Source organism: Glandiceps talaboti, chromosome 10, assembly GCF_964340395.1.
Source record: "Glandiceps talaboti chromosome 10, keGlaTala1.1, whole genome shotgun sequence".
Taxonomy (NCBI): Eukaryota; Metazoa; Hemichordata; class Enteropneusta; family Spengelidae; genus Glandiceps; species Glandiceps talaboti.
The window spans coordinates 7,281,363-7,301,162 of NC_135558.1; the positions used below are offsets into that span (position 1 = coordinate 7,281,363).

The 19,800-nt window shown below is 36.7% G+C and overlaps 2 protein-coding genes across 2 annotated transcripts; both read right to left on the bottom strand.

The window, feature by feature from the left end:
- Window positions 1-1,751: 1,751 nt before the first annotated feature.
- LOC144441334 (uncharacterized) lies at window positions 1,752-7,869 on the bottom strand. The gene is made up of 4 exons (XM_078130889.1): window positions 7,643-7,869; window positions 6,069-6,639; window positions 3,608-3,648; window positions 1,752-3,482 (listed from the first exon to the last, which is right to left on the bottom strand). Exons 1-4 carry the CDS (start codon window positions 7,867-7,869, stop codon window positions 2,042-2,044), a joined length of 2,280 nt encoding a protein of 759 aa, XP_077987015.1. The 3' UTR covers window positions 1,752-2,041.
- An 821-nt stretch (window positions 7,870-8,690) lies between these two features.
- On the bottom strand, window positions 8,691-15,162 carry LOC144441335 (dimethylaniline monooxygenase [N-oxide-forming] 2-like). The gene is made up of 7 exons (XM_078130890.1): window positions 15,030-15,162; window positions 11,543-12,004; window positions 11,035-11,093; window positions 10,622-10,789; window positions 10,126-10,342; window positions 9,717-9,949; window positions 8,691-9,019 (listed from the first exon to the last, which is right to left on the bottom strand). The coding sequence occupies exons 1-7, from the start codon at window positions 15,160-15,162 to the stop codon at window positions 8,792-8,794; spliced, it is 1,500 nt and encodes a 499-aa protein (XP_077987016.1). The 3' UTR covers window positions 8,691-8,791.
- Window positions 15,163-19,800: the final 4,638 nt, after the last annotated feature.

A 19,800-nucleotide genomic window follows, 5' to 3' on the forward strand; every position in this document is an offset into this window, starting at 1 on the left:
CGACACAGCATTATATACAAGAAATTTATTGACATGTGTCGGCCAGTGTTTTTGCTAAGGTTTGGGAACCCCGGTAACAGAAAGGGGGAAAGAGGTAAAACTGGTAGTGCTTCCCATGCAATGTATCATAGTTTAGGTGGGGAACCCCGGTAAAATGATGTGGGAACCCCGGTAGATTTTACCTACTTACCGCCCTTAAATAAAACACTGTGTCCTATAAGAATACTTATCATTTCTGTAATATTTTTTGGAAAATGGCTAATATCTCAAGAATGCAAACTATAAATCTTGCATAGTTTGGTACATACATTGATGATAAAAAGGACACATGCTATAAAACTTGATGCATTTTTTTAAATTTCAAATGAGTCACTTGCATGTTAAATTAATATACATGTATATCAGGCAGGGTAGCTCAGAATTTTGTATTCTGACATTGAGTATAGGAACAGCAATCTAAAGGCTAGTAATTTTCACCACTAAAGAAGACATTCAATTTTACATGTAATTTCTTTTCATAAGTACTGATTTGGTCAATAACTTCACAAAGCTCAAATACTCTTTTCATTTGTCAGGATGCGCGTTAGTCTTAGTCTGCAATCTTTTTGAAAACTTACCATACTTTTCTGTAAAGGGAACTGTAATAACTTTGCCTCTCTTTCAGTATGTATGTATGTATGTATGTATGTATGTATGTATGTATGTATGTATGTATGTATGTATGTATGTGTGTGTGTGTATGTATGTATGTATGTATGTATGTATGTATGTATGTATGTATAATGCATGCATGTATGTATGTATGTATGTATGTATGTATGTATGTATGTATGTATGTATGTATGTATGGTGTGTGTATGTAGGTATATATATATGTATGTATGTATGTATGTATGTATGTACATATATACATGTGTATGTGTGTGCATGGCTGTCTGTCGATATGATATCTCAAAAGCTACTTCATCAATTCTTATGAAATTTGCTCCACATCCTTATGGGATTGGTAAGAACTGATAGGTAAACATCTTAATGAGTTATTTGTATGCAAGCATTAAATTTGATACAAGTGGTCTATTCCATTAGTGATAACTGTGGCAGGCCTGATGGGACAGGCCTGATCTGACAGGCCTGACTGAACAGTTAGATGTCTTCTGTGACAACCAAAACGTATGTCAGAAGTCATATAGATTCACTTTATGTTTGCAGTTGCATTCTTTATATATGCATATATACATACTCGTACACCAATCTGTATAGTGGCAAAAGAACTTGACTGACACAGTGTGTACATGTAAATAATATATTTATATATTCAAACACTGGTTACAAATTGACAAATTCTGAATGGAGATGATTCAATTAAAGCCCCATCACAAAGTGGAGTTATATTTTTAATATACCACAGCAAATCCTCCACAGGGTAAGCCTAGAATCTACATGTAGGCTTTAAAACTGATTTGGGCTATTACCCACATAGTGCTCGTGAAAATTCTTGATAAAGGCCTAAATCAACTACAAGCTGAGTCTAGGCTACTCCATGATATGAAATAGAAAAGTACTGCATGGCATTTATATGTTCTTTCAATAGCATCTCACAGCATGAGTCAATCTGATCAAAATCTGATGTGGTGAAAGTGGCGAGATGCCTTCATTTACCTCTATTTCCATCGTTTTGTATCGTTTGTTTTGGGAAGGCATTGATCACCCAAACAAAACAAACACCACAAAATGATGGAAATAGAGGCAAGTAAAGGGATTTGGCTACTTTCACCACATCAGCATGAGTCTACCTGTGTGAATTTCGAAAGAAATATTTCATTCTGTATTTCTATTACTTAAATATGTACATATACATAAACAAGCATGACTGTTTTACAAGGAATCAAGGCTGGGTTTTGAAAAACGACGAATAAATAGTTATCATTTTGAATTTCAATTTTTCTCTGAATATCGGCTTGCCCTGTATACACATAGTACTTGATGAAAACTTGGTCATGGTCAATGCATGATGACCTCTTCTACTCTGGCCTTTGTACCACTACATTGCAAATGGCCTGTCATTTGTGTGGATTTTCCTGTGTCTCTTCAGACTGCTACTTTCACTAAAAGCTCTACCACACTCCTCACATAGAAATGGCCTGTCATTTGTGTGGATTCTTATATGTTTCTTCAGATTACCACTTTCATGAAAAGCTTTACCACACTCTGTACATGCAAATGGCCTGTCATTTGTGTGGATTCGTATGTGTCTCTTCAGAGCACCACTTTCATTGAATCCTTTACCACATTCTGTACATACAAATAGCCTATCGTTTGTGTGGGTTCTCACATGTTTTTTCAGAGTGTCATTTCGTGTAAATCCTTTACCACACTCTTTACATATAAATGGTCTTTCATTTGTGTGGATTCTTGTGTGTTTCTCCAAACGGCCCCCTTCATGAAATCCTTTACCACACACTTTACATACAAATGGCCAGTCATTTGTGTGGGTTCTCACATGTTTCTTCAGAGTGTCACTTTGATGAAATCCTTTGCCACACTCTTCACAAACGTATGGTTTTTCATTACTGTGGATTGGTATGTGCAACTTCAAATGACAGGTATCAATAAAACCTTTACCACACACGTTACATACATATGGCCTCTCATTTGTATGGATTCTTATGTGTCTCTTTAGATTACAACCTTCGTAAAAACCTTTACCACACTCTCTACAGACATATGGCCTGTCATTTGTGTGGATTCGTGCGTGTTTCTTCAGACTGCCACTGTCATGAAAATCTTTGCCACACTCTTTACATACATATGGTCTATCCTTTGTGTGGATTCGTATGTGTCTTCTCAGATTGCAACTTTGATTAAATCCTTTTCCACACTCTGTACATACAAATAACCTGTCATTTGTGTGGATTCTTGTGTGTTTCTTCAGATTAGTCCTTTGATGAAAGCCTTTACCACACTCTGTGCACGTGAATGATTTTTCATTTGTATCAGCCATACACTTATTTTCACTTTCACTATGTTTACTTTGATTTGGAGGAGATCCATTGTTAATGTTTTCATTTCTGTTCTCACACGTATCTCCATGTAGTTTGATTTGAAATTCCATTGGAATGGATTCACCTTTAGAACTTTCTGGAATGGCAGGCACATATTCATGTTTATTCTCATGTTGTGTGCACTGTTGGTTGGTTTGTTGTTTGTCATCAACCCCTTCCTTTGATATTGTTATGGAGTTGATCACATCATCACCAGTAATGTTCTTTTGTGTAGAACTACTTTTTACAGCATTGTCAGAAGCTTCATCACCCTCGGTTAAACTTTCAGTGGAAGAGTCTGGTGAAGTTTCAGAATAGTCTTCTGTACTTTGTAATTGATGATTATCAGTTGAGTTGCAGTTAATTGCGTGTCCTTTTTTGGCTGTCCCATCTCTTGTGTCTTGTTGATACTGGTTACCAATGGTTTTTGATCCAACACAACTGGAAAGAAAGAGAAAGGGTTATGGCATGCACCCTCCTGCATATGTTATGTAAGAAAATCATCATAAATGTAATAACTGCTTTTCTTCTGGTGCTATCTTGATTTTTCGAATATGAGACTGAACCTGAGACTGGCCTCATATCGTCCTCCAATGTGAATCTGATTCTGAATCTGAGACCAACTTACAGTATACTCATTACATGTTTATGTACGTAGCTCCAAATGTAGTTGCACGTGATTTTGGTCACGGGGTGTATAAAGTCGTCGTCGGCAACAAATTAGTTACTTACCTAGTTATTGCAGACGTGGGCGGTGGTACATCATCAGTCGCAGAAATGTGCTTTGTATCTGTCTCGACGACTTGTTCCCAACGAAGGTGGCAACTTCGGTTATGACTGTGTTGTTGACAATCACTCGGGAAACATTCATTGCAATGTTGTCTGTGAATGTTTAGCAAATGTTCTGCAAATGCGTTATCCGACAGTTGGAAATAACTAAGCGCTTTAACGCCATGCCAGTTATCGTACGTAGTACCGAGATAAATTTTTCTCACTACACAGGTCGCCATGTTTGTTATGACCTGAAACCGCGGTGTGTTGTGGGATAGAAATATGTGATTATTAAAGGTCATCTGAGTTCATCATAACGACAGTAGCAATGTGTATGTACAGTGGGTCTATTCATGTATGTACTGTGATTCTCTAGTGTGCAGGCATTGGAGAGATATTCGCTCTTGATTTTTTGTCATTACTTTTCATGTTTGTTTCTGATTCAAACGATCAATAAATAAAAAATAAAAAAATAAATAAATAACAGATAACAGAGATAGACAATGTCCTGGAAATGTTTTCAAAACTTTTTCACGTCAATAAAATGATAGGATTTGTGTATAACAACTCAGACCACTGTAGATTTAAATAGGGGTCTGAAATAGAAATGATACTTGCAGACGAGTTCATTTTAATGATTGCTGATCGTAACTTTAGAAATCAGAGAGAGAGAGAGAGAGAGAGAGAGAGAGAGAGAGAGAGAGAGAGAGAGAGAGAGAGAGAGAGAGAGAGAGAGAGAGAGAGAGAGAGAGAGACAGACAGACAGACACACACACACACACACACGAAGGCTAATAATGCATTGGTGTGAAAGTGACGTATGCACTGCTCAGAAACAACTCTTTCAGTAGGGAAGGGGGAGGGAGGGGATGACTAAAAAACTAAACTTTTTTGATGACTATCCTTTACTCTCAATAATTCATCATTGGACACTTTTGATACAAGTTGTAAGGTAGGTAAATTTTCAGATAAACCAAAATAATAATGAGAAAAGTACCAACGAAATTTCAATACCCTAGCTGTATCTTTTTCACTAAAACACACATCCGAAAAAGAAAGTTTACCCTGGCCAGAGATTGAAAACAGTATGCCGTCATTCCAGCATCATTATGATATCAAGGACTCTTCTTTTTTTTTTTTTTTGAAAATGACAGTAAAATGCCTGCTTCCGTTAGCATATCTCAACAACATTGCTCAAAGTTGTCACATGAGTATTAAAGTTGTCATCAATAAAAAAAGTGAGAAAAAGCAACCAACAATAGAAAGTGGCCAATTCAAATGATCCATGAATGTAAAGACCATAGTGACATTTTCCTTGTCGATATTTTACTGAAAACAACATATGGCAAATCACTTGAACCGGGAATGCTTTTCATATTGGTGGCCATTTTGTATTCTAGATGAGTCAATTTTAAGACCATTTTTACCTCTACTTAAGAATTCTGCATGGTTACCCACTCTTTTTCTTTAATTTAAATTTAAGCGAAATAGGTGAGCATTTCTTGAACAAACGAACAACAAAAGTTTCTGACTTTGATATCTGAGGCGCATGTCGGGAATTTAATACAGAAATGTTTCCTCCACTGTACTCTGATTTCTTCTTTTACTAAAAGCTTCACTACACTTTCTACATTGATATGGTTTCTCCATTCTTCTGTCAGATTACCACTATCATATTATTACGCTGTTCCTATCTCCAACGTCTATGATATGGTATTTTCATTTCCTGTGAATTTGCATATGTTTTTGCATATTGTCTTTTCGAGAAAAACCTTTACCACACTCATTACATAGAAATAGCCTTTCATTTTTGTGGACTCTTACATGTCTTTTCAGAGTGCCACTTTCATGAAAACTTTCACCACATTCTTTGCATATAAATTGCCTGTCGTTTGTGTGGATTCTTGCATGTCTTGTCAGAGTGCCACTATAGTAAAACCCTTTCCCACACACTTTACATACAAATGGCAAGTCAATTGTATTCGAGTGTACTCTTATGTGTTTCTTCAGAGTGCCACTTAGGCTAAATTCTCTACCACACTCATTGCATATGAATGGCCCTTCATTTGTGTGAGTTTTTATATGTCTCTTCAGGGTGCTATTTTCATGAAATCCCTTACCACACTCTTTACACACAAATGGCCACTCATTTGTATATGTGTGAGTTCTTATGTGTCTCTTGAGAATGCAACTTTGATTAAAACCTTTACCACATTCTTTACATACAAATGGCCTATCATTTGTGTGGATTCTTACGTGTCTGTTGAGTTTACCTCTTTTACTAAAACTTTTACCACAGTCTGTGCATATAAATGATTTCTCCTTAGGCATTGTGTCAGCCATAGACTTCTTTCCAGCTTCACAATGTTCATTTTGGTTTGGAGTACATGTAGATCTATATTCACTGCAATGTGTAATGTCTCTTTTTTCAACAGTATCTGCATGTAGTTTGTGTTGAAGTCTTGTTGGAACTGATTCACCACTGGAACTTTCTGGAATGGCAGGCACATGTTCATATTTATTCTCATGTTGTGTGCACTGTTGGTTTGTTTGTTGTTTGTCATCAACCCCTTCCTTTGATATTGTTATGGAGTTGATCACATTATCACCTGTAATGTTCTTTTGTGTAGAACTACTTTCAACAGCATTGTCAGAATCTTTATCACCCTCTGTTAAACTTTCAGTGGAAGAGTCTGGTGAAGTTTCAGAATAGTCTGTTGTACTTTGTAATTGATGATTATCAGTTGAGTTGCAGTTCATTTCATGTTCTCTATCTGCAATCACTTCTTCTGAGTTTTGTTGGTACAGATCATCTGATTTAATGCACCTGTTGGTAAAACATCAACATAAAAATTAACTGGACCCAACATGTCAAGTGTGGAGTGTAACTATTGTGCAGGTTGCGGGCTGCTGTGGGTCACTGCGGGCATGGGAGTATAACTATTGTGTGGGTTGTGGGCCGGAGTAAGTGAGTGTTACTATTGTGTGGGCTGCAGGTCGCTATTATTTTTCCATCATTAATTTATTCACTTTTTAAAACCAAAGAAACTTGTTTGCTGACCAATAGGGGTAACTTATTGTGCAGGTCACACACTACATGCACTGTACTATACAATAGAACCCATGTGCTGGGCTAATTTTGTACACAATATGTGTATTCACCCCCTTCCCCACCCCCTAAAAGTGATGATTATTTTTTTTTAAATGATTAGTTAGCATAGCACTGACTTCAGAAAATATCCCAATTCTACTATTACTTTCTATGATTACATAAGACTAATTATTTGCTGTAACAGAGATAACTGGACCAACTTATCTCTGAAACAACTCTTAATAGGAAGTGGTGTCCTGTTGTTTTGGCTGAAATCTATCTTTTACAAGTCTGACTAGTTACACAATGGCTCCCACACACTAGCCTGTAAGGACAACGACACTACATCGGTAGTTAGGCCCAAGTTACATGTACAGGAATGGTGGAACTGACACAATCTTGAAATTGAATAATGATTTATCAGTACATCCAGTAATTGTGTCTCTATTATTGTCACAACACAGAACTGTATTCTATGCATGTCATTAGTAAAATAAATCATCATCATAGTGAGGATGACTGTGTGCCCACTCTGGGATTATTTACTGGCTGGGCTGCGCTTGTGAAAGAGGCTGGGCTTGTAAAAATGACTTATGTAGGTAACGTGGTAGCTAATAAAACGGCATTGCCTTTTCCCAGTGTGTGTGTGTGTGGGGGGGGGGGGCTTGGGTCACATCTCGCCAGATTTCTGATTTTGCACGATTTAGGGGCAGGGGAACATCCAAAATAAATAACTTACTCCATCGGCGTTCCCAGTTGTATAGTATCTTCACTGAGGTCATGACCTTGTTGTTGACAATCTCTCGGGAAACATTCCCCGCAATGTTGTCGGTGACTATTTAACAAATGTTCTGTGAACACACTATTCGACACTTCAGAATAACCAACAGATTTAACACTACGCCAGACATCGTACAAAAAAGCATCCAGATAAATTGCTCTTTCTCCAACAACGAAGGTCGCCATCTTTGTTGTTACTTGAAACCACGGTGTATTCTGGGATAGCAAAGCTATCCAGAAAGATTCAGATTCATCATTCAGACGCAGATTCGATAATTTATGCATACAACAAATAGTACATTTGTACAACGTAAGGATATATATATAAATACATGTAGATTAAATGACGACCCAAGTCTTCGTTAAAAAAAAACATGCTCCCCACCATTTCAACTTATTCATATTTTGAATTAATTGTCGTGCCGTCATTTGGTCATTATTTCAAATGTTATGTGGGCAAAATGTGAATTTTTACATGCATTCGCATGTGTTTCTTTTAGAGTTCCACACTGTTTGCATAAAATGGTCTTTCATTTGTATGGATTGTCATTTAAACAGACTGCCACTTTGAGTAAATGAAATGAAATAGTACCATATGCTAATCTTTTCTCTCTCGTTTCTTTTAAATTTGAAAAAATAAGGTCTACATTACTATCCCTGGTTCTTGATTATTTGCTCAGTATCATCTGACTCAAAATTTACGAATGTACCTCACAGTAGGTATTCAGTGAACATCTGGTTGCGAATTATTTGCAAAAGGGAAACAAACACACGCAATGAGGCCCTGGGGTATTGCTCATACAGTAATATGTAATTATTAGCAAGGTAGTCATGGTAACAAAGAACAAGACTTTTCAAATGACAGTTGACTAACATCATTCAATACTCTGATCAAATTTGTATCTAAAAAGAATATCCATTATATACAGTAGTTCTGCACCATGGTGCTTTACTTTGTCAACAAAATAGAAATTGTTTCTTTAGTAAATTGTTACATGTACATCCAGTTTGAATATGGGTTCCACGATAAAATTGACATCAGTATAGTTCTGTATTAACTCGACACATCCTTCTTTTCTCCAAATGAAAGTTTTCCATGTCTCTCTCTTTATTGGGGAACTGGATTAAGTGCAAAAATAGTATTAGCCCATGTATTAAGGATGGCATCCCTTGCCCCTTTCCATGATGCGGGTCCTTGCAGTCTATACCATGAACCAATGGCCGGTCCGAAGTAGTATGCATATGCCAATCTCCAGTCAGTGAAAAGGAGTTTCCATATGCTTGGTAATGCACCAATATCCCTCGCTAATTCATCTTGATACATTGTGCATGCCAACTACATTAAACATTAAGAAAAATACCTTGATTATTTTTCTATCCGCATGTTTTGAATCGGAAGATCTTGAGTGATGAGATCTTCGAATTCAGATTCAAAGCAAACAGACAGCCTCTTGACTAGGTCATGTATGTATGTATGTATGTATGTATGTATGTATGTATGTATGTATGTATGTATGTATGTATGTATGTATGTATGTATGTATGTATGTGTGTGTGTATGTGTATGTGTGTGTGTATATGTATGTATATGTATATGTATATGTATGTGCGTGCGAGTGGTAGGTGGGTATAGGTAGACACGTGCACGTGAGTATATAAGTAATGTAGATTTGGGGAAATGTCTAATGATTCCTATAAAATATGAACTATATATCATACACTCTACAGTCACGTAGACAGACAGACACACAGACAGCAGGCATACAAACACACATAACACACGCACACACACACACAAACAAACAAACAAACAAACAGACACAAACAAACAAACAAACACAAACACAAACACAAACACAAACACAAACACAAACACAAACGCAAACGCAAACACAAACACAAACACAAACACAAACACAAAGTATGTCTGAAAATGTCAAGATAAGCAACAAGGAACAAATTTGGGCTAGATAATGTATATTTTGTATAACGTATTTATCACATGACAAAGTATTTAAGATTATCTTACTTACCACTTTGTAATGTTTTGTGATTAAGGGTCTCCTCTGAATATCCCTTATCATTTTACTTTTATCTGGAAGGCTAAGGCGTTTACTGAAAACTCGTGCACCCCACCGTGCTTGTAATTCCAATGTGTTCCAAGCTGATGGTATGAATGTCTGCAATACACCAATGATAGCGAGGCTAGGGTGTTTCAAGTCAACAGGTATGATGTATTTGTAAAGCTTCAGGAAACCGTTTTTGTCTGTATATGACAAAAAAATAACGTTTTCACCATTATTTAGTCTCTATATGGGTGAAGGAAAGGTATTACAAGAGCATTTATTGCCTGGCATATTTGCTGCACATCAGCCCTTGGGGTAATAGATGACTACTACAATCGGAAATAAGTATCATATACAAAGGACAATGTATGCTTACCAAATACTTCAGCTTCATCAAGTGCCTTATAGGCGATGGAATATCCAGTGGCAAATATAACGACGTCGATATCAGCTAGAACACGTCCATCTGATAATATTACACCATTTTTGGTAAATTGTGATATTTCTGGTATGATTGTCACATGACCTGCTGCAATACTAGTTTGCATGTCATCGTTGGACATGAAGGAAATTGGTTTGTTTGGGTCCCTTGGCTGTAAGATATGACATGTGTAAAGTACACAGTGCCAATTATTCCAGATTAGTACAACTAAACAAACATTTAAGACTACAGCATCAGAAATATGGAACGAATTACTACTTGAATTTTAGACAATGTGTTGTCTTTTAAAGGAAGGTGCAAAACTTTATGCTGTTTAATGAAGGAACATATTTGCATTTATTATGAATATTTAATCTCAGCAACTTAGAATAGTACGAATAAATCATAGACAAAATACCAGTGTGAAATTTGGAGATGTATCTATACTAACCGCTAATCCAAAACGGCCATTATCTCCATAGTGATCTGACATAATACGATTTCGAAATATGCCAAGAAAAGTCAAATATGCTCTGTTTGTTATGAGCATTCCATAAGGCCAGCCAGATTTGGTGAGGCGTGGAGATATGATTGTACCATTCCGTACACTCATGTATACCTGTGAAAGAGGTTAACAGATTAATCCTCTGTATGGGTCCACATCGTAGATTTGGAACGTTCAGCTGTATGAAACGTATGCAAATTATATTAAGTTCTACATAAAAATACTAACTGTGGATGACTTGCTTGTATATTGATGCGAAAATATTGAAACATCATGTTTAAATATATATGTTACAGGACTGTCAAACAAGCAAAAGTCAGCACTGTTTGGAATTATACATAGGTTTTGAAAGCTATTACCTTTGCACAATGATTTCGTCCTAACTCACAGGATAATTCTCCAGCTGTGTGAGAAGCACCTGGAATGGCAAAAGGAGGCAGAAATATGGCTAGTTAGACGTGACACACGGGCTAAAAACTCAAATCGTATCATAGGGACAGGATTGTAAAATCTTAATCCATACACTATAGCCATGCTTTTGTGTTTTGTTTGTGCGTGGTAGTTGTGCCGGGTTGGTAAATATCCTCTCCTCATTGCTATACCTACGGTTTACCTGAGGGACAGAGCATATGGATCTGGCAATTAACATCAACAGTTACTGTAATATACCACACCCCAACTCTCGTACGTATGATTACATTCTCTACATGTGTCCGTCAGTCTGCCTGCCTAACTACATGTCTCAGTCACCGTCTCTCACCGTCTCTATCCGTGTATGTCTGTACATGTCTGTCTGTTTGTTTTGGCGCTCTTAAAAGTTCCTTAATTTTTCTGAAAAACTACAATAACATCGGCCATACCACATACCAACAACAATGACTGATTTCCCTCTAAAGCGGTCAGGTTCTCGATATGAGTTTGCATGCAAAGACATTCCTTGAAAATCTTCAAATCCAGGTATTGCTGGAGTGTAGACCTCGCCAAATCCACTGGTACACATCATCACAAAGTCAAAAGTTTCTATCTGGACATTATCGTTTTGGCAATCTTGAACTTCAACATCCCACTTCCCAGACACGTTGTGATCAGGAGAAGGGTTCACTTTCATAACGCGTCGGTTGTAATTTATATATTTGTCGAGACCAAAATGTCTTGAATAATCCTTCAGGTATGAATATATTTTGGTATTGGTTGGAAATAACGGTGCTTCCTTTGGAAATCGAAAATCGGAGAAGCCAAGCAACTCCTTGGTCACGTTGGTGATAACAGACCGGTACACTGCTCCAACTTGACCGGGTCTAAGCTCTGGCGTGTAATACCAAACACCACCTAAAGAAAGTGTGTAGGGTAATATTATGTGTTGCATATCACGTTTTCATATCTCTATGTTTATTCTCTGCAAGTTACTGGGAATGATCCTACCAAATCATCCATGGAAATCATATGTTATATATGCAATACTTTGAACAAGATTCTGCCACTTACGGCATTTATTTAGTATAAGAATATCATTATTGGACCATCAGCTACAAACGTTCTAGGACAGTCTTTTAACCGAAAAGTTAATTTCAAGAACAAATAATATATTTGTCATAGGTTTTTCTGTAAGTCCTGCCACAATATTATTTAACAACCTCAGTAACATCTCAATCAAGTTGCATGGTAATATAAACAAGTGACCTAGAGATCGAAATAGTGCCTCTGGGTTTTTATATTTATACATTTTTTGTTACATAAATGGTACAGGAGATAGACAAGGTGATTCTCTGATGTTGTATAAATTAGAATTTCTAGAAACAGTTCAACTCTGCAACAAGTAAGAATAACCATAGTGGTTAAGTGTTGCGATTCCCAGGCCAACATAACCTTTAAACCGAGTCAAAAATTTCCCAACAAAACGTATCTCCCATCATCATTATTAGCTTTTGGCTTGAAAAGAAATATCTTCATTCTAGGAGTTGTAAAAATTGTTCACTACTATAGTTCACTGCTATCCTTGCTTATATCTTTGCAATAAATACCATCATTTTATTGTTGCTATGGGCATGGTCTTGTTGCTAGGCATATTTGTTTAGTTTTGATGAATGTGTATCACTTGCCTCCCCAACCATTTTACCAAAGCTCGACTTTTGCTATTGGTGTGGTCTTAATTGTTGCTAGGCATATTTGCATATATATTTTTCGAATTTCTATCTATTTACCTATCCACCCCTGTTGTTATCTTCGCAATATACTTAATTTTGCTGTTGCTAAGGGTGCAGTTTTGTTGCTCGGCACATTTGTATATATTTTTGAATGCGTAATATTCACTTATCCATCCAACAATGTTATCGTTGTAATATGCTAGCAATTGGTCATTTCTAAGGGTGTGGCCATGGTTGGAAAAAGTTACAATTTTTTACCTAATTTACATATCACTGTTGGGATCACCATGCCATGAATAATTCTTATCTACACATTCCAAAGAACATTCCAACCAAATTTCAGGCCAATCTATCTATTACCAAAGATCACATTGACCCAAACATGCACTTTTCATGTGATTTTTTTTTCCATTTTGAACAATTTTCCATCTACCCTAAGTAATGTCCTTACTACATGTAAAGGCAATCGGCCTTGTGGTTTTTGACCAAGTCGTTCACACACACACACACACACACACACACACACACACACACACACACACATTTTGACATGACTATAGTGCTACTGTACTTCCTCAAGTGTTCAGTTGTGCTAAAGAAAATTTAATTAAATAGTAAATAATAGTTCCCTATCATGTCATCTCAGTTTCATGTTTGGTCACGATTTAGACACCTTTTGAAAGTTCTGTGGATTCAGTGTACACAAGCAATCATTTTAAAAGGTTAAACAAGAGCGTGCTTTTCACAGCAATGTACATCAAATTGATGCCGTAAAAACCTCGGACGTGCTGGTGACAGGCGCCGGTCACTTTTAATATTTTGATTATGTTTTACTTGAGAAAGTTACTGTGATCTGACAAAGTAATGGCGTTACAAGCTACTGTTAACGTGCTCTATTTGACAAAACCACGCATACATTATACCAAATATATAAGAAACTGCACGCCACATGCTACACTTGAAGACAATTGAATCATAGTTCGTTCCTTGCACATTAAGAGGCAGACATGGAAACACCGGCATCTGCCCAGCCTTGGGGCACCCGCCGCATGTCTGCATATATTGCAATGGTTTATTTCATTTTGACAAATGTCTGTGTCATGGTAGCTGATAGTCTAGCTTCTAGACCTCGGATGTTCTTCCGATACAATACGGCACATGACCAAACATAGCTATCGAGGATGGAACATCCGAGGTCTAGCAAAAGTCATCTCTGCATTTTCAGGGATATAAATAACTGCCAATCAGAGAACTGCATTGGAGACAAGCACAAACAGAGGACAATAGGTATTTTTTCATGCATCATATTCAGCTTAAGGAGGGACTTGTAAAAATAACCACCAATGCCTTTACTGAAATGTGTGAATGATAGTGTCTACACATTCATCAAACTCACAATTGCACCATAAACTGATAACACATAATAGTTAGTAGTTTGTTATCATCATGTGATATTGGACATTACTATTATAAATCATTAGCATTATTGAGGTCATGGGTTATTGAATGTATTAACATATATATATATATATATATATATATATATATATATATATATATATATATATATATATATATATATATATATATATATAACTCGGTGAGTATCAATCTGCTAAGACAGTGCTCTATACCGCAGTGGCAGAGCGTAATAGTTTATATATAAAACTATATATATATATATATATATATATATATTATATATATATATATATATATATATATATATATATATATATATATATATATATATATACCTCTAGTACTCCAGACTTTCTAGTACACACACACACACACACACACACACACACACATATATATATGGATACATGGTCCAACCCACAGCCATATGTCACCTCAATCAAATGTGAAGTCTGAAAATGACATTAGCTAGACGATCGGGCAAGCCCTCACTGCGCTTATCGTATCGGAGGAAAGCCCGAACGTCTAGCAGCAAGACTAGGTAGCTGACAGCGTGGCACGAATGTCGGATTTTACAGACTACAATTACGTTCAATAACCATAGAGCCTAATCGAATACACACTAGCTACACGACTGCATGAATTGAACTCCGCTTGGCCTTGTCTTGTCGGTGATAGAAACTTTCAAAACCCTGCGAATATAGGTGTAAGCTTAATTATAGATAATGATATCTAAAAATCAAAAAGTACTCCACTGAGCCTGGAAGTGACTTCAACATTTAACTAACCTTTGTTGTCGTGTTGCTCAAAACATACTGGTATAAGGCCTTCTTCTACACAGCTTTTTATAGCTACTAAACCGCTAACCCCGGCTCCAATGACTGCTACACGTTTCTTGTTGTGCTCCACATGAGGGTCCATCGTGATTCCTTTTAGTTAAGACTGGTATTGAGACGGGATGAAGATGTCTGCTATGAATACTAGAGAGGCGTATTGTTCACGTGCTTTTTCGGTGTCGACCAAGTGAAAGTATGACGTCACTCTGAGGTCAGACAAGAACATATGAGTGTCGATATGTGCGTTACCCAGACTTTCACCGCTGGGGCTCTATTGCGAGACAACACAAGCGATGTGTCTGTCTAACCCTGACAATATCTTATCCTGGACAATACATATAGCACTGTGTGCCAAACTAGAAAATTTACGAATTTACCTCACAGTAGGTATTCAGTTAACATCTAGTTGTGAACTATTTGTAAAAGGGAAAGAAACACAGACAATGAGACCATATGGTATTGCTACAGAGATGCATTGTGTATTTATTCGCAATCTCAAACAAAAGTACTTACCAGAATGGCCATTTGTAAATCCTACTATTGAAAAGTTTTATTCACCTATGTCGTCAAACAAAGGTCCAGTAATTCTAAACCTAGCTGCGTATGTATACAGAGCAGATGTTTTAAGAAAGGAATTCTGCTAAATAAATTTGTTTTCTGTACACTTCCGTGAGATTATGTAAACTAGTACTGTAAATTTTTGCGATATGGGCCAGAGGCCTTAAGAAGCAATAAAGCATTATTATTATTATTATTATTATTATTATTATTATTATTATTATTATTATTATTATTATTATTATTATTATTATTATTATCATTATTATTATTATTACAAGTGGAGGGGTTTAAATAGTATATAATAATGACAAATGTTGGGAGAACTTTAGAGGAATATCACTTATGGTTGTTGTGTATACTTAGGAGGTGTAAAGGTTGACGTTTTACACCCACAACTAATTGTTCAACATTTCCCATTCAAGCTTCAAGTCGTAACAATTGGGAGCTTGGTACTAGCCATGTATATGAATAAAAGTATAACAATATTATTTTATTTATGACTAAATTGGCACTAGCACTGCGGCCCAGCGAAGATCTCAATTGTCCAGTATTCCCCGAAGCATTTAGGCACTAATATTTGATTGACAGCTACGGTAGCGGTAGCGATGACTCAGATTTTCACAAATCCCCTTTGGTTTCTACTTACGATTTTTCAGACAGATTGGTGTGCATTTGAAAAAGTTGAACATGAGCTGAGCGAAGTTTAGTTGTCATAAAATAATGTTGCAAAGTTCAGTGAAAAGAATATCGATTTCAAGTTTTTCTAATATGAGCGCAGTAGTACTGTACTGACTGTGGTGAGTGTCCGTGGAACACATATCGCTGACCTGTTGATAGCTAGCATTATTTGCTGACGGGTATTAAACTAAAGTATACGGAATAACTCGAAACTCTCGATTTTATTTGCCACACAGCTTTCATGAAATTAAAGACTGATTGCTGTGAAAGCAGTCTCTATGTATTACGTGTAATTTACTTACAGAATAACGAAGTTAGAGGTCTGTATTTATGTAGGTGTACATGGTAAAATGTGCCGGTTTACAAATTACAATGGTTTTCTTAATGAGTTTTAACAACATAGTCAGCGATAGCACATCATTTTCCAGAAAAGAATTTTAAAAATGACAAATCTAAAACCAAGAGATTTTTTACAAAACCTCTATTTATTAATTTTCAGACCGATTGGTGCGAATTTGAAAAAGTTGAACGTGAGCAAAGTTCAGTTGTTATAAAAGAAAACGACCATTGTTTTTCTATGGGAAATCTGACATAGTATTCGGAATTAAATGTCAAATTCGAACTCCTACAATCGCTTGATTTAATTTTTTTTATCTTCGCGTTACTTGCGATACAATTTTGAGATTTTAAGTCGTTTGAATCTCTTCTAAAATCGTAAGAGCTTATGTTTTGATTTGATTTGATCGCAATCGAAAATGCGATGTCATTGTGCTGGCATGCCATAAAGTTGACTTGACCTGTGTCATAACTTCTGCTACTGTAAAACGTTGTAAAGAATATTGTTTCATATATTACAAATTGTACTTTCATGAATAGCCGATAACATGTAATAATATATTAATCCGAATGCAAAAACGTACCTGAAATTATGAAATGTACGGTATGCATGTGGAGAGCACGTGATATAGGTCATTCCAGGCATGATGATATTGTTACACTGTGTAACATTGTATCACATTCACAAGGTGTTTATGTGTGCATCTGCACCATGTGCACAGCGCGTGTGTACTAAAAGAATGCAAATAAAAGGTCACAACCTTGATGGTGACACAACTGTGAAATCATGGATAATTTATCAATCTTCCCTTAAAAATGGAAGGTATGGAAGGCTACTCATCCTCAACTATATGCAGCGGCATTGTGTTCAATCATAACGCAACTAACGGTTTCCTTGAACGCAACTTTGGATATATATTTTGGTACACGAGTGTCTATGTTGTGTCAAACTTAACCGACCTTAAGTTATTACTCAAAGACCTACATAATCGAATGGTACATCGCTTATCCATCACGATCGTGTCATATATTCAACTGTAGTTTATGTACTACGTGTGCATATATATATAATTATATACATGTATGATTTACACTGCCAAGAAAGGAAAGTTGAACTTTGTTCATAGCAAAAGGTATGTAGAGCTGATGACTTCGTTAACGTACATGTTTGTAAATGTCAGCGCAAATGAAAAGGACAAGAATATGTCAAGATGGGATTGTATTTTCAAGCTGAGTAATTTGTATTAAATCGTAATTTCACACAGTATATCTTTATTTCTGTGTTATGCTGTCATTATTGCTAACGGATGCAGGCTTTTACATGTAATATTTAACAGAAAACTAGCGAAGGCCTGTAATTTTCTTCACATTCCCACACACCAGTTTGTTTATGTATGTACATGTAGCACCCTCCTTGAAATTTTGGGATCGTAATTCGACCTTGTAATCGGCACAGATCTTCTGACATACATGTTAAGCTTTTACGACCACTCAGTTTGTGACTCGTTGCATATTTTATTTGGACTTAGAGTAACAAAATATTTGGTATTTTAATAGCAAACCCATTCGATTGTAGGTGTATGTCAGATGTATTTTTTTTACTAAAACATGGCATTTGTAATGCAGGGATCACCCTGGCTCCAGAGCTACATGAGCCAATGTCCCATTTGGAGAAAATGAGCAGTGAGACAATTTGAAAACTGTGTGGGACGGAAGTAAAATTCTGGCAACTGTATATGTGCGTCATGTGTATATTATACTGGTAATGGTATACACTGTGACTGACACACACACACACACACACACACACACACACACACACACACACATAATTATAATCATAAACCTATGGATCTCATAATCATATCAACTTTCATACTAGAATTTGCTACTGTACAAATAAACACTGTAGACATCAACTTCATGAAACATTTCTTTCACAGGAAAAGACCACATCTGTACTTGTCTTACATTGTACATGGTTGTCCTTACATTTGTAGTATATGGTATTACTTATTGACTGACAAAATGGCCCTAGATTTAGTGACTTTCCATTCCTTTAGAACGGTTTGGAAATTGAACTCTTTCAAATCCGAACCTTGAATCATAACTCTCATGAGTTGATCACAATGCTCTGATGACAATCTATTTCTGAGTGGAGTAGTGACTGCATTCTGTGCTGAAAATGCACGCTCACAGTCACTGGTGTGTACTGGGTGGGTCAAGGCCAAGGCAGCTAGATGCAAAAGATAATACATAGCCAGCCAATTATTTTGAAATTTCCGGTTTGTTTTGCGACCTACACCGGGACATACAGATTCTTCGTCCTCACTAGCGGATGTAGTCGAATCCAGATTAGTTCCCAGCGAAGGAGTAACTTTTGTACAATAGTCCAAGATAGAGCATTTGCGTTTCTTGGTACCACTCGTACTGGCACCCGACATCCTTGAAAGCGCCATTTACATACACATGTATGTGTGACTAATCAGCAATGAACATTTACTGTATCAACTCCGTTGATTTGTCAATGAGCGCCTGCCTTCATGTCAGCAACTAATCATAGATACTGTTTGAAAGGGGCATGATGCAGATAAACCTTGCCGCTTGAGGGCAGCAAAAGACATGCTCAGTGTATATGCACTGTTAAGGCCCTGTACATTAGTAGTAAACAAAAGCTTAGATATGATGTCACGTATCTATCACAGTGATGCGCTATTAGTATCGACGGTGCGATTTTGTGTCCCAATTGAGTTTTCTGGACGCGATATTTTTTGTTTTGACAGTGCAAATAACGCGTGATCGCGGCCCAGAGTGATCCCTGGTAATGTAAGCGTATTTTATGTTTCCTTGGAAGCCACTCTCCAATTTGAGATAATCTGTCTTATTACAATGGATAGCACTAGTGTATATATGCCAAAAGTAGGGGGGGGGGGGAGCAACGTCGCAAGGTCAGCCTCGGCAGAACACTGGTCTAAGACGCCACGAGAAACATTTGATGTTCGTTCGAACCTTTACAATCTCGCTGTGTTGAACTCAGGAGTCGGTCGGAAATAAAAAAAAATTCTGATGTCGGAGCTGCAAATTAGGGTCGGTCGGGAGATGAGAAACAGAAAAAATAAAAAGGGCCGCCCTAAAATATAATAAAAGT

Coding starts and splice junctions, on each gene's coding strand:
- LOC144441334 (XM_078130889.1), bottom strand. CDS start 7,869: ATGGCGACCTTCGTTGTTGGAGAAAGAGCAATTTATCTGGATGCTTTT. Junction 3,649..6,068: donor GAGGTAAACTCAACAGACAC/GTAAGAATCCAC, acceptor TCTCAGATTCAG/AATCAGATTCACATTGGAGG. Junction 3,483..3,607: donor CGATATGAGGCCAGTCTCAG/GTTCAGTCTCAT, acceptor CTTTCTTTCCAG/TTGTGTTGGATCAAAAACCA.
- LOC144441335 (XM_078130890.1), bottom strand. CDS start 15,162: ATGGACCCTCATGTGGAGCACAACAAGAAACGTGTAGCAGTCATTGGA. Junction 11,094..11,542: donor GAAATCAGTCATTGTTGTTG/GTATGTGGTATG, acceptor TTGCCATTCCAG/GTGCTTCTCACACAGCTGGA. Junction 9,950..10,125: donor TGATGAAGCTGAAGTATTTG/GTAAGCATACAT, acceptor TGTCATATACAG/ACAAAAACGGTTTCCTGAAG.